The 15,749-nt window shown below is 44.5% G+C and overlaps 1 protein-coding gene across 1 annotated transcript in view; it reads left to right on the top strand.

The window, feature by feature from the left end:
- The window catches only part of KCTD8 (potassium channel tetramerization domain containing 8), an 85,614-nt gene extending 71,414 nt beyond the window's left edge, over nt 1–14,200 (top strand). The window contains exon 2 of the mRNA XM_077301840.1: nt 12,431–14,200. Within this exon, the coding sequence (XP_077157955.1) occupies nt 12,431–12,891 (461 nt within the window). The 3' untranslated portion in view covers nt 12,892–14,200. The remainder of the gene's footprint in view (nt 1–12,430) is intronic.
- Nucleotides 14,201–15,749: the final 1,549 nt, after the last annotated feature.

Here is a 15,749-nt window from a genome sequence, read left to right as displayed (position 1 = left end):
TAATCCCCACATTCACCGTGCTGGAGATGTGCCTCCTTTATAAGCTGCCTTTCTGTCCTGAAGGCTTTGAGAACACTCTTTATTGGCCTCCCATTGAAGCATCGTGCTGCATTTAGGCAGATGGCAAGAAGTTGCATCATTCCTTACATCTGCTGCTGCACCATTCTCCTTTCTTCCTTTTGCCTGAAGCAGAACTGAACTGGTGGAATCCAAATGGCCCTGGCTGAGCACTGGCTTGTATCTAACCACACATTTAAGGGCACAAGTATGGGGAAGAGAAAGTGGCTGTTTCCATTGACTTCCCATTCCAGTTGCAGCCCATTGGCCTCCTGCTCCCCTTTTTTCCCTGATGGTCAGCAGATGCTCTGGAATGGCATAGGGGAAAGTTGGGGGTCTGCACTGTGCAGTGGTAGACAGGGATCCGCAGAAATCACTGTCCTTTTTTCAGAAGTCTGAATTGCTTAAAAGTCTTCCAAATGGTTGGACAGAGGCTTGTGTGTGTATGCTTGTGGCCAGGCAACCGTGGATTCTGTTTATCGTATGGTGTCTGTAGTACAGCCAGGAGATCTAAGGATTATCTGGAAGCCAATAAAGGGGTATTCCCTGCCTCTGTGGCATGACCCCTAGTGATCCTTGGAGGAATTACCACCCAAATCCTTGGAGGCCTCCCATCCAAATAGAAGAAGAAGAAGAAGAAGAAGAAGAAGAAGAAGAAGAAGAAGAAGAAGAGTTGGTTCTTATATGCCACATTTCTCCGCCAGGAGTTGCAAAGTGGCTTACAGTTGCCTTCCCTTTCCTCTCCCCACAACAGACACCCTGTGAGGTAGGGGAGGCTGAGATAGCTCTATCAGGACTGTGACAAGCCTAATGTCACCCAGCTGGCAGCATGTGGGGGAGCGGGGAGTCAAACCTGGCTTGAAAGATTAGAAGCAGCCACTTCTAACCACTACACCAAGCTGGCTCTCCTAAACATTACACCAATATGAGCCAACGTTAGCCCTGCTTAGCTCTTGAGATCTGAAGGGTTCAGGGCTGACATGGATAGCCCAGGAAAGCTTCATTCCATCAGTTCTTAGAAGCTAAGCAGGATCAGTCCTGGCTAGTGTTTGGATAAGAGACCCCCAAGGAATGCCAGGGTCATGATCTAGAGGAATCATGAGCCCTCTGGGGAATGAGTTCTTTTGAGGAATGGTGGTGGTGGTGGGAAATCAAATAATCAATCAATCAAAAAAGCACCTTTGAAACAAATAAAAACCACCTTGAGGACCCTACATGCTCACCAAAATTCAGCAGTAGCTTGACAGCAACAACAACACATACATGGTCATTTGGCTGTGTGTCACATGATGTGGAGTGTAATCTTATGCAAAGATGATCCAGTCTAAGCAGTGATAGACAGCCATTGTGTCTCTGTGAATGCACATGAACACATGAGTCTTCTGAGTCAGACCATTGGTCTGTTGAGGTCAATATTCTCTAACATGCCTCTGTCCAGGGTTTCAGGCATTTTGCAACAATATGCAAACTATGTGCATAAAGTCACAAAACCCTTCCATTAAAAACAAAACAATCACAGTGCCAACAACTACAATGCATTGTTCAAAAACCATCAGCAGAATCTAATGTAATAAAATCACCAGAAAGCCCATAACATCAAACTAATTTAGGGTTTTTACTCATTTGTATAGAATATATTAATTTTATATAGAATATAAAAAGTAGAAACCAGGTGCTAAAACAATCTCAACACATTTGAATAAACCCTTTGCCCCCCTCCCCAAATTAATCATTCCGTTACTAACTATTCCTCCCTACTCCGACATAATGCTGAGCAGTTGTAACAATTAACCACGAGTTCAGCATTAGCCTTATCTACATAATGAGTCCTAAGGAGTGCAAATACCAATAATACAAACACGACCGGCCTCCTATAGCTCTAATTCTCCAGGAACGAATAGGGAACTTAGAGGCAAAAATAAATACTAAATAGTTAGGTATATAACAATAGGCGCTCTGCAGAGCGTAGACAAAACACAACCCAGGAAATCTGTTAGTCTAGGTAAGACCCAGTTAAAATAAAGATTAGGAAAATAAGCTGCCAGCAAAGAGAAAGAGAAAACAGAGATAATAGATAAAATAAATAAAAAGCTGTGTTAGGAGAACACAGCAGCGTCTGGCTCTCTCCAAGTCGGAGCCAGAACTGCTGAAAATGGAAAAACATTGGAACGGTCTATGAAATGATATGCTTGAATGTCTTCTAAATCGGAACTAATAACCTCACCTTCGTTGTCAGACCATTCCATAGAGGAGGGGCCAACACTAAAAATGCTCTAGAATGGACCCTGGCCTGTCTTATGTAGGAGGTAACTGGACTTCGCCTGGAATTACAACTGATCTGCAGATTAAAACAATCCTAGAGTTGGGTCCCTTGAACCTCTTACCAGCAGAATTGTGAGAGCCCCAATGAACTGCATCAGGAGGTGGTGGCAGGAAAGTCCTTCTCCACCACCTTCTGTCTGCCGGTGGAGCTTTGGATCCAACCCCTGAGTCTACTGCATTCATATAACGCCCCTGCGTGCATTACCCTTTGATTCTCCCCTAGCTTTGGTAAAGCAATACATGAGTATTTCAGAGCAGTCAGGATTCTGTTACCATTTGTCTTTTGATGCATTGTTCAAAAGAGAAGGAAGGAGGGAGGGAGAACGCCTAATTAAATCTAATGGACTTCTGGTACACATTTATTGGAATATTGACATTTTATCAGCAATTAGACTGTGTTCCTCATCTCATTATCCTGTTAGCTTCGCTTTTTTAAATCACTTTATCTTTCGGGTGAGGGAAGGCTTCTCTTCCTGCATTTTAAATTGTTTGCGCTCAAGAGAGAGAATAGAAAAGAAGAATAAAGAACGTTAACATCCCGCGTTGCACAAACAGGCCCTTTGGATCCATAGGAACAAGTTCAGGAATGGCTACCAGGTGCTATGAACTGAAGGACCTTAGGAAGTAGCAGGACTTCTCTGTAGTGCCCCAGATGACATCTGTGTTTTGCCAAGCAGATGACATCCTATGCATGGTGCTCAAGTTCTGCTAAGAAGTCAGCTCTTTGACATTCAGCTCCTTTCCTTGCTGCATGAAAGTTTCCTCTGTTAATCTGCTGGACCGTCACCTCCCCTATTAGGCCAGCTTTCCACTAAGATCATGATCTGTGACCCTCGAGGGGGGTGCCTCTGCCTTTGGAGCTTCGGTGGGCAGCTTATGAGGAAGATGAGGGCCTTGCTGGGGTACCCAGAGGATGGAAAACTTACCTAGAGACATCTGTTGATATCTACCCTAGGGTAGCCAACGCCAGTGTGGGAAATACCTGGAGATGAGTCTCGAGAGGGTGGTGTTTGGGATGGGGAGGATCTGCAGGGGGGATATGATGCTATAGAGTCCGCCTTCCCACGTGATTGTTTCCTACTGGGGAACTGATCTCTGTCACCGGGAGATCCTCTGCAGCCCTCCAGCTGTCTGAGTACGCAAGGGTCTGGTGGAGCCCTGGGTCCTGCCTCAATCCCAGCCAGGAGGGCAGGCTCTTGCCACTTGACTCCTCTTCCAGGGAGATGCCTTTTCCAAGGGAAGAAGGGCGCCCACCTCATTCTGCAAGCCTCAGGCATCTGGCTCTGAGTCCCTGACTACCCAGCTGGGTTAGCTGGGCTAGTATCGAACCAGTCCCTTAATGGGACCCCACCAACAGGGGGCCAGTACGCAAACCGGCCCCCTGACAAGGCACTTTCTTGTGCCCCCTAAACCGCAGCTCTGATGGAATTGAAATGCACGTAGAGCAGTGAAGAAGATAGGGGTCACCGCCTAGCTAGCCAGTTCAATCAAATCAACTATGGCGATTAATGGGGTGACAGATATTTCACCCAGATCACCCTCACATCCAGAGTGGGATACAAGAAACTCCTCGTGTTCTTTCTATATGTTAGTAATCTGTTTAGACCTAATAAGTTAAGAAGAAGTTTGAAGTAGAGAGGGCTTTTAAGAACATAGCTGGATTGCAACCAGTTATTCTAGCACCAATCTTTAGGAACAAAGAGGCTGTATATCACACAGAACACAGGCATACATAAATAACAGCTATGCTCCATCTGATAGGACAGGCACCCCTACCCCCCCCCCCAAGTGCTGGGTGAGGAGAGGCTGAGCAGGAAGGGAGGTGGTGAGAGTTTATTCTGCCACTGAGTACATTTTAGTACTTGTGGGGTTTTAAAGTTTTAAAATTTTATCTCTGTGGGGTTTTGCGATTTGATTATTACCCTCTGTGAGACGATCTCGATAGGGGTGGAATATAAATCAAAAATGAATGAATGAATGAATGAATGAATGAATGAATGAATGAATGAATGAATGAATGAATGAATGAATGAATGAATGAATGACAGGGGAAATAACAGGTGGGAAATTTAAAATAAAAATTTGAATTTTGTTGGAAGTGACTTCACAGGAAGATCTGAATTTTGATCTGGATATGACATCACAGAATGGGACATCACACCCTGACTCAGCTCTCCCCAAAGAGGTGCCCTCAATAGTGCCATGGCATGGGGATTTTCAAAATGGCAGCTGGGGAGAGCCCTCCCACCCTGTGAAAGGAAAATTTAACCTGGGATGAAAGGGTGTACTCAGAATGGGACAAAGCAATGAAAGGGAAGAGGCCATGGGAAATACTTTGTTTGCCAAAAGTGTAAAGCTATTATGTGTGCCGTAGTTACACGCTTCTTGCTAGCAAGCAGACATTAAGCCAGTGGGGGACAGGAAATATTTCAGAATTTTCCAGCGCTTAATTTTTCCATGGACTATTTTCTATTTCTAAAGATTAATTGGTTCATAAAACTAATGACCATGAGTCAATGCCATGGCTAATACAATATAAAGCACAGTTGGGAGTTTCAAAGTTGTAATGAATGTTTTCCAGGTGTTTATTTTAAGGGACTGTATGAGAGAGTACGTGTATGTTTTATTGATTTGTAAGGGGGGAAGGGACGCGTTCATTAAAATTCATATCGGAATCCAAATAAAAAGCTGTTTTATGAATTTACCTTGGCTGCATAAGGTTCAATCAAAATCAAAGCTAAAATAATTATGTGGTCAGAGAGATACTGTAATCCTCCAGCCTTTTTTTACCCTTTCAGCCATGGAGGTACCGCTTCAAGGTACCAGGAAGTGATGTCAACTAGCCATGTCTTCCTGCCACACTCCTCCCCCCTCACAGAGTAAGAGGAATCTCAGGCCACAAGGGTGCAAATGGCTGAGGCTCCTCCCCTTCCCACTCACTCCAGGTCCGTCATTTGCCAGTTAGGGAGGGGGTGAGTTAACCTATCCAAACAAGAATAGATTAAAAACAAATTAAAAGAAAACATTTTCCTTTCATAGGGTGGGAGGGTTCTCCCCAGGCACCATTTTGAAAATCCCTATGCCTTGGTGCCATTGGGAGGCCTTTGCGGTACCATATGGCACCTCAGTACTGTGGCTGGGGACCCCTGTGGTAAACACTAATGAGATACAGAACTAACAAGTAATGCAAGTCAGGCTATGGAGAGTCACATTGAAGCTGAGTTGCTCTTACAAAATCTAGGGAAAGAAGTTGAATTGTGTTGAAAGGATATGCACAGTTCTTTGCTCGTGCTAAAACTAGCATGTCACATCGTTTGAACATGTTAAATCCCCCCCCCCCACACACAAACATTTTGAATAGTATATAGGTAGTGAATTCCATATCGGCTTTGAATTTTTACAAGTATTATTCCATTAAAAAATAATCAGGACACTATCTATTGAGGGCACTGGATAGTTGTCTAGAAAATTTTGCAATTTGCATTTTTTCTGGGAGACCCATATTGTTGACATTGACCGGGCTGTCAAAATGGAAGCCAATTAAGGAAGTGAACACAATCTCCTATGTATCGCAACACACCTAAGAGTCTGGTCCTGATGATTTCACATCTACCTGGGAAAATTACAATCTAAGTACAATGAAACATGCCTAAGTGCATTGATTTAAACAGATTTGGAAAGGTGTAACTCTGTTTAGGATTGTGTTGCTAGATGAAGACACGATTCGATCACAGAACTCCAGTTTGAAGCTGTGATTCAGGGTGGATTTGTTTCCCAGGTAAGCCCTATCCCATCAGATCTTGGAAACTAAGCAGGACTGATGGGATGATGGATGGGAGACTACCAAGGATTTGGGTAGTAGCTCCTCCAAGAAACACTGCGGGTCATGACACACCACTTGCCTGGCTACCAGACAATTCTCAGATCTCCTGGGTACACTACACATGCCAAGCAATAAATAGATAATAATCCTTCCTATGCAAGCAGACCTGAAGGACAAGTGACTTCAGAGAAGCAATCATTCCTCCTTCCAGGCTTGTGTTTTAATTGTTGCTTGTGTCTGTGGGTTTTGGCTTAGTTTCAGTTGTTTTTATGAGAAGGGTAGAAAGGTGGGGTATACATTCTGGAAGTAAATACAATAAATGTGGGTGTGGAAAATTAATTTCATTCTCCTTCCTTAACCGAAAAAGAAGGACTTCATCACAGGGGCTTCATCACAGTAGGCTTCACTGCTTGAGCAAGAGGGGCAGACTAGATATGGAGAATTGACCAGTAGATGCAGCTGTGAGATAGCATCTTGTGCTTGCATAAGGGCAATTGTACACCTTTTGCTGGACCTAGGTGACAGTCTTTCCTGAGTGTTTCCCTACAGGAGCTTTTGTATTCTTCGCTTTATGTCTCTTTTACAAAGATGAATTTTTATCAATGGGATTTCTTGACACATCCAGAGTGCTTGGGGATTTGCAGCTTGTACCGCTAAAACTTTGAAAAATTATCACGGATGGCATGGAACAAACATCCTAATGAGTACAGGGGATGTTTCACCAAATAAACTGTTGTTCTAAATGGCTGCTCGCTGCTCGGTGGTGAAGCAAGGCTGCTATAGCATCCTTCTGCTGCCAGTCTCTCCATGGCAGCGTTCCAGGGCAATTATGTCTTTCCACCGGCCAGCCTTTTCATGTGCCTAACCAAGCTGGAAAGGGAAAATAAGGCAAAGTAAATGAGATACAACTTAACGAAGCTGTAGCAAAGGCAATTACTCCCCATCCCTTTTGGTGAAAATTTGCTTGGGCCCATTAAAATAAATACCAAGAACCACACAGTCTGCTTCCGCTAGTTAGGAGGATTAACACGGGTCATTGTTTGTTGTGTGTGTATATATATATATATGTACTAGCAATAAAGCTTGTTGCCCCACAAAAACAAAACAGTGGACTCTAGAAAGCTAATGCTAGTAACCAACAGACACCCTCGCCCTTCAGTTAGACACAGACAGATAGATGAACATGTTCTTTGTCTTAGTCAGTTGGTGTTAGAGGCTCCCTTCACAGCAGGCCTGAAGGGAAGGGGAAGTGCAGAATCCGGAACAAGAGCTGCAGTTGGCCCTGAGTGGGGGCTAATACACCAGCAGGAAAAAGGCAGTCCAATTGCATCAGCAGTTGCTGGGCAGAGCCCTTGGACTGCAGGGCACACTGGTTAACTGGTGAGTCGTCCTTGATCACAATTTCTATTTTATGTGATATGATGTGGAATGAACTTGCAGAAAACATCAGGGCCGTGTTGGGGCTCACTAAGATCCACAGGGTCCTTGAAACACAGCTTTTCCAGCAGGCCTGTGGCTGAGGAAAGTAAAACATTTAACATCTTTTTGGCCTCCCTCCTGTATTACACCCCCAACCTGGGTTCTGGTTTCTACACAATTTTAATGTGCTGTTGAACATATGTTGTTTGAAGCCCTGAGTCTGCTCCAGTGGAGAGGGCAGTCTATAAATATAAATAAATAAATTCACATGTGCTTTTTGGTAGCACACCTAAAATCTTGCTTTAGAAATTGTCCTGAGTGCTATGTGTACTTTAAGGATGAATTCCGAATGCTTTTCCTTTCCCCTGTTCCTTTCATGTGCATTCAGTGCTCACAGTCTTCTATTATAACAAATATTATCTTACTGGCTAATAAAAATGTCATAGCCATTGTAATTTTTCTAGCTCTTAGAAGAGCAAAACCATTTTCTTAAAAAAGAAAACGGTTTATTTTAGAAATCTACAGCAGTGTGCTGAAGTGGGGGTCTGATGTTCAGTTTCTGCTTTAACCTTGCAGGTAGTTGTGTCTATTTTTGCACTGTTGATATATCTTTTATGTTTGACCACAGAAGTTGTGTTATTCTCATAATACAGATCTGGATCTGGGTTTTACTCTCGCTTGGGTCAAATTCTCTCCTTACTACTGTGCCTATCCTCCATATTAGGTAGAAATATAACTCTTAAACAACAAGCTGAGTGGGGAGCTGGATGGAACATTGTATTGGGCTAAATGGACCATAGTTCTGAGCTAGAAAAGCTCTTATCGGTTCTTAACATTCAGAGAATCCAGAAACGGCTTTGGAGAATCTTGGGGAAGGCTTTCTATTTGGAGGACTAACCACTTCCTAGAGAAAAGGTACACAGCTCAATGCACTGAGGTCCACTAATTATATCTTATTAATTCATTGTTAAATATTTATAGGGTATGACCATATAAAGAGCCTCTTGTGGCGCAGAGTGGTAAGGTAGCCGACATGCTGTCTGAAGCCCTGACCATGAGGCTGGGAGTTCGATCCCGGCAGCCGGTTCAAGGTTGACTCAGCCTTCCATCCTTCCGAGGTTGGTAAAATGAGTACCTAGCTTGCTGGTGGGTAAGATGGTAATGACTGGGGAAGGCATTGGCAAAACACCCTGTATTGAGTCTGCCAAGAAAACGCTGGAGGATGTCACCCCAAGTGTCAGACATGATTGGGTGCTTGCACAGGGGATACCTTTACCTTATGACCATATATGGTCAGATCAACCTATCCTCCCTTCCCAATGACCAATGATGGGCCTGGAGGGGGTGGGAAGGAGAGGAGTGGGCACGTACACAGCTATGCCCCCAACCATGTTCTGCAGCATCGCAACACTTCTGGGGTTTCTCAAAGCTTGAAGACTGTTTCAGGGGTTTCTCAATGGTAGCAAAGTTGAGAAAGGCTGGTCTAAAGACTACCTCTATACCATATAGAGAGGAAATAATAGAGGGCAAGCATGAGAAGAGAAGTGTTTAGTTGTACAGCTTAAATGGGTCCTGGCATTGGAGTAATTTGGATGATTAAAAAGTTGGGAAGTCAGTCTCACCAATCCTAAAGCCTAGGGCAGGACAGCCGAGTTCAATTTCCTTAACAAACCAGGAAGAATCCACAATCCCTGGAAATTTGGTAACATTACTTTAGATAAACGGCTTATCATCTCGAGGCATGAGGTCTTCTCCTTAATGATGAATTGCTTCATTCATTTCAAGGCGCTGCATAACTATTCACACCCCGTTGAGCTCAGGGCTAATTTCTCTTATTGGGATTGCATTCACCGCAACAGGATGCAGTTCAGCAAAGTCCTTTTATCTTCCCAAAGCAGACAGAAGAATTTACAATAAAGGGCTTTTTCCAACTTCCAATCACCGTGGCACGACTGCCCCTCATTCGGAAATGCCCATAAACCCAGGAACACAACGGCATGCCTGAAAATCTTAAGGCATTTGCACAAAACAGCCCAATCTAATGATCAAAATTGTATGTTTCTCCACTCAAGGAAATAACATTCCGCCACTATTAATGCCAACGTAGAACTGTAATCAATTTGGAAAGCAGCTTTTTGTCTGTTTAACAGTATTAATAATGGGATATATCCAGGCTCACATTTTGTCATTCCTACTTTGGACAATCTCATTGTTTCTTCTTCTTGGAGAGGATTCTGTTATAATATCCAGTTTTTACATATATTCCTGCTTCCGTTCTATGCCTTTTGTATGGAACTTCCTGCCAATGGCTAAATCTAAGGTGGCAAAAGTATGCAAGATTTAGCGAGATCAATTTATTCTATGCATGTTCCTCCTCATCTATGAGAAGGTGCTGAGTTCATGCAGCTCCTCGGGGACCCTACATAATTCTCTGTCTTCACCTGAAAACACACACCTGCGGGAAAATATTACAAGGAATGGGATAGATGTGTATGTTCCCCATATCTCCCTCCAGCCCTCCCCTAACGCTATCCAAATATTTGAGATCTAGGTCATGAGTAACTTTGGGGTGTGGAGAGGAGGAAAGTTGGACAAGGAAATGGAAAGCTCAAAAAGATCTCCTGTTCCCTGTAACGACTTGGCATGTTGCCTCTAGAAACCTGAAGAGCAATAGACTTCAGCTGAGCTCTATAGAGGTTCCTCTTGGGCAGGGCTGGCCAACCCGTGGTTCTTCAGATGTCGATGGACTACAGTTACCATGAGCCTCTGCCAGCAGTAGTCCATGGACAAATGGAGAGCCACAGTTTGGCCACCCCTGTTCTGGAGCAATCATTGCACCCACACAGGGGCTTTCCTTTTCATAGGTGGGAGATGTTATTTAATGGAGAACATAGATTTTATTCTGTTTCTTTCCCCCCATTTCTACCCTGTCTTTTTGCCAAAGAAATGGAATAAACTCTAAAGAGAATTTTGGGGAGGAGAGGGGAAAAAAGAATGTTTCCTTTCCATCTTAGTTTCCTGTCTTCAGCACGATATAAACATCCATATCTTGGAGCAAGTCACATGCAGGGCAGTTCCCTCAGGCCTAAAGAGCAGCAGCCTCTAATCTGGAGAGCTGGGTTTGATTCCCCGCTCCTCCACATGCAGTCAGCAGGGTGACCTTGGCTAGTCACAGTTCTTTTAGAGCTGTTCTCACAAAGTAGTTATCTCAAGAGATCCCTCAATTCCACCTACCTGACAGGGTGTCTGTTGAGCGGAGTGGAAGGGGTGGCGATTGTAAGCTACTTTGGGTCCAAACTGGGGTGTAAAAAACCAGCTCTTCTCTTCGTCTTCCCAAGCCATTGCATTGCTGGTACTTGCGTCCATTACTGAGTGTAGCAATGAATGCAAGGTCATTGTACGCACCCTGTGTGTGCACACAGATGTGTGTGTGTGTGTACAGGAGCTGTCCTTCCATGGAAGCCTAGCAGGCAGGTTGCCCTGAGTAAAACCAGACTGGAGGCATTTCAGAGACAGGAGGAAGAACAAGCTGGGTGAACCACTAAAGATTTTTAGGTTTGCTGCTGCCATGATAGCACATATCCAGGGAGTTGAAATAGGACCTTACACAGGTGCTGTTCACTTAAAAAAGAATAGAAGTTGGGTTTTATACCCCATCTTTTACTGCCAGAAGTAGTCTCAAAGCAGGTTACAATCACCTTCCCTTCCTCTCCCCATAACAGACACCCTTGTCAGGGAGGTGAGGCTGAGAGAGCTCTGAGAGAAACTGTAACTGGCCAAAGATCACCCAGCTGGCTACATGGGGAGAAGTGGGAGATCAAACCCTGTTTTCTAGATTAGAGGCTGCTGCTCTTAACCGCTGGACCACGCTGGCTCTCGCAGCATACTAACTCTTAAGCACACTGACAGTTATTCAGTCCGGGAGCAAACGTATTGGTCATACCCGGCCCCAGCGAAGCATGCTTGACTTTGACCAAGGCCAGGTCCTTTTCAGTCCTGGCCCCTACCTTGTGGAATGAACTCCTGGAAGAGCTATGGGCCCTGCAGGAACTTTCAGGCTTCTGCAGGGCCTGTAAGACGGAGCTCTTCCACCAGGTCTATGGTTGAGGCCGGCACGCTTAGGAAGATCTGGACCCCCCTCCTGGTGGCTTGAGACTGGATCTCTCCTGTCCACCCCTGGAGGTGGTTATTGGGGGGAGGGGGAGGTTAGTTGTTTAGTTGTTTTACATCGCCTTGCAATATCTTAGATATGGAATAGGATTTTTTGTATGTTTTTAGGGGTATTTTTAATCTGGGTCTTTTAGCTGTTGTAACCCGCCACGAGCCTTCGTGAGAGTGGCGGGCAACAAATCAAATAAATAAATAAATCAGTGGGGCCTTGAGCCCTTGGAGCTGAATCAGACTGACCTGGACATCAGTTGCCTGCTATTCCTAACATAAAAGGTAAAGGTATCCCCTGTGCAAGCACCGAGTCATGTCTGACCCTTGGGGTGACGCCCTCTAGTGTTTTAATGGCAGACTCAATACAGGGTGGTTTGCCAGTGCCTTCCCCAGTCATTACCGTTTACCCCCCAGCAAGCTGGGTACTCATTTTACCGACCTCGGAAGGATGGAAGGCTGAGTCAACCTTGAGCCGGCTGCTGGGATTGAACTCCCAGCCTCATGGGCAAAGCTTTCAGACAGCTGCCTTACCACTCTGCGCCACAAGAGGCTCTTGCGCCACAAGAGGCTCTATTCCTAACATAGAGATGCTTGATTTGCTTATGTTGCTGCCTGCTGGTAACTCCCCTCCTCTTTGCCTTCTCTTAGGACCGCCACAGAGAACAACCTCTCCCAAGCAAGACCGTGAAGACAGAAAGCACGAAAAAATCACAGACAAAGGAAGCGAGAGCGGAACTTCCTGCAATGAGTTGTCCACCTCCAGTTGTGACAGCCACTCGGAACCAAGCACGCCCCAGGAAAACGCGGCTCCCGGCCAGCCCGCTGCAGGGCACCAGCCAAACACTCTGACTCTGGATCGGCCCTCTAAGAAGGCCCCCGTGCAGTGGATGGCCCCCCCGGACAAACGCAGGAACAGTGAACTTTTTCAAACTCTCATTAGCAAGTCCAGAGAAACAAACCTTTCCAAAAAGAAGGTGTGCGAAAAGCTGAGTGCGGAAGAAGAGATGCAGAAATGTATTCAGGACTTTAAAAAAATCCACATCCCGGATTATTTCCCCGAGCGCAAGCGCCCTTGGCAGTCTGAACTGTTGCAGAAATACGGGCTATAGTCTTTTCGGTCTCTCTTGACATATCAATGGTGCGTTTGGTGTTCATTAAGTTGCCACTTTATTACTGACGTACTTCTTCTTTCCGGTCTACTCCGAGGCAGACCGAGTCGCCCTCCGAAATCACTGTTGCTGCTTCGTTCTCTGTACGAACACTGGGTGTCCGACGGGTTGATGCCCTTGTTCTCTCTTTTCTTCCTAAAACTGGAAACAATGAAGCGAAAGCATTATGGGATCATTTTATAATAGATGAAAATGTGCATGATCGAGACGTTTTTGGTTTTCAGCCTTCCCCATTCATGAAACAAATCTCTCCAAAGGGTCATTTGTCACCCTTTGTCCTCAGCAGTGGCGATGCAGAATTCCAACAGATGAAGAAAAGGGGGGCTTGTGATGATGGAATAAAATCCACACACCTTTAAAAAAATAACATTAATGCAATAAAGCAAATGACTGTTTTCCATGAGTACTACAGTGACAACAACTGAACCGCACGAGAAAAAAAGAAAAGAAAAGAAAAAGAGGTTTATCTGCTGCTTTGGATAAATATTTTTGTTCAACACCCAAGGCTCTAAATGTACGTCTTTGGAACTGAACTTTGTGAGGATTTGTGTGTGGCTGTGTGTCGTTGTGTAAGAATGGTGTAAATATGCCCTTATGTTATTGTACGGCTGCGCCAACCTTCACTTGCTCGTGTTCTTCAGGACTGTTTCCGTGAAACGCTAAACTATCAGCAGCTTGTGAAAACTGGTTCGATAGTTGAAAATTTCTGTTTTCATGTTAGTCAACAAAGTCCATGTGGGTGGGTGGGTGGGAATTAAAAAAAACATACCCATAACATATTTGTTCAAAGGGGCCTCCTGTTTGATTTTCTTGGTTAATGGTTCTTCTGTTGTTAGTCCGTCTGAGATGTCAAGTGGGTTTTCAAGGAGAATTTTTGCAGTGTTTTTGCCTCTGCTTCATTATCACATCACAAACGAACGTGTTTCAGCAGAAAAATTAATAATGTTTTTTGGGGGGGCTATGTGAGTGTCAATTGATATGTTCAGTAGAGATTCCGCATGATTGAAAAGAACAGAGTTATTGATTACTGCTCGAGATGGTAGCGATAAAACCTCAGACAGGATTGCGTAGAGAGTCTTTTAGTTGAGAAAGGAAAGTGGTACTTCTGACGACTGTTGGGAAATGTACTGTTAAAAGGTCAAATTTAAGATGTCATTAACAAGACACACCAGACAAAAACTGTTTTTCCAGTGTAGAAAAAAAAAGAATATTTATTCATAATGTCATAAAATAATCTGGTAAAAAGTAATATGTCTGGATGGCTGGTGAATTTTCAGGAATTTATGAAATGTTCTTATATTTATTCATTTTATTTATTAATTACATGTATTGACTGACAGTCCCGATCAAGCTGGATCATAGTGGTTTACACAATATTAAAACACCACATAAAATATTGATACAAACCCCCCCCCCCCCCGATGGCGGTCTGATTGAGAGATCCTGGTCTAGAACTTGGTCATGAATCACAAATCCCTTCCTTCCTTCCTTCCTTCCTTCCTTCCTTCCTTCCTTCCTTCCTTCCTTCCTTCCTTCCTTCCTTCCTTCCTTCCTTCCTTCCTTCCTTCCTTCCTTCCTTCCTTCCTTCCTCCCTCCCTCCCTCCCTCCCTTCCTTCCTTCCTTCCTTTTGCCATCCTACAGAGAGGGATCCTATCTTCCCCTCCTGGGTTGTTTTTCCAGTATGAAACTACTTTACTCAGAGAGTGATTAAAATGTGGAATTCAGTGCCAGAAGGATGTATTGATAGCTACAGGAATAAACAGCTTGAAAAAGGGGATGAGGTAGATTCATGGAAGTTAAGTCTTTCAGTGGCTACCCTGTCTGGTGACTGAAAGGAACCTCCACATTCAGAGACGCTAATCTTTTGAATCCTACAGCCAGGAGGCCACATCAGGGAAGACCTTGGCCTCTTTGTATTGCTGCTTTTGCCCTCCAGAAAACCTAATTGGTGACTGCGTGAGACCAGATGCTGGGCTAGATGAGCTTTTGGTCTGATCCAGGGGAAGGCCTTGGCCCCTATGCCTTCTCTAGAGGAACTGATTGGCCACTGTGTGAGACCGGATGCTGGACTAGATGAATGACTGGTCTGATCCAGCAGGGCTCTTCTGATGTTCCTATAGAAGCCTCAGTCTTTATGCCCTGTTGTTGGCCCTGCAGAGGAAACAATTCGTCATCGTGTGAAGCAGGATGCTGGAGCAGATGGGCTACTGGCCTGATCCAGACAGGGCTCTTCTTATGTTCATGGGGCATTATTTGTCCACACCATTTTGAAAAAAAGCAGTGCACAGGGAGACAAGATCCCCTCCTCTCCTTACACTGCAATTTCCCAGCCAAAATGAGGGCCCCACAACTTTATAAAGGGGTTCCCATCTCCGGACTCCTTAAAATGGGGCTCAGTCCCTAGTGTGAACCCAGGAATGTCCGTCCTGTCTAGTTTGGCCTTCAGAAGCTTGTGGAACTACACCAGTTGTATATTTCCAGACATCTTTTATGAAATGCCCTGAGAAGTTTGACACACAAGTGTGACCTCCTGAGAAGCATGGCCCAGGTATGATTCCGCCAGCAGATCTCCTTGTTCCCATGATAGCTATGCAGAGTTACCATGGTGGGTGATGTAGCATGTTGCTTTCCATGGAGACAAGGTCTACACATCAGACAGAAGTTTCTCATTAACCAAAAATACATTTTCAGTAAGAATAAACAGAAACAAATTTGATGCTTGATGAAGCTTGTGGTGATGTTCCAATAATGTGGCAAGCTCTCATTTGACCCTCATCTCATCATAAAGACAAGATGTA

The sequence above is a fragment of the Paroedura picta genome, chromosome 10, assembly GCF_049243985.1.
Source record: "Paroedura picta isolate Pp20150507F chromosome 10, Ppicta_v3.0, whole genome shotgun sequence".
NCBI lineage: Eukaryota > Metazoa > Chordata > Lepidosauria > Squamata > Gekkonidae > Paroedura > Paroedura picta.
Note: the sequence above shows the minus strand (reverse complement) of the source record. Positions and strands in the feature narration are given on the sequence as shown.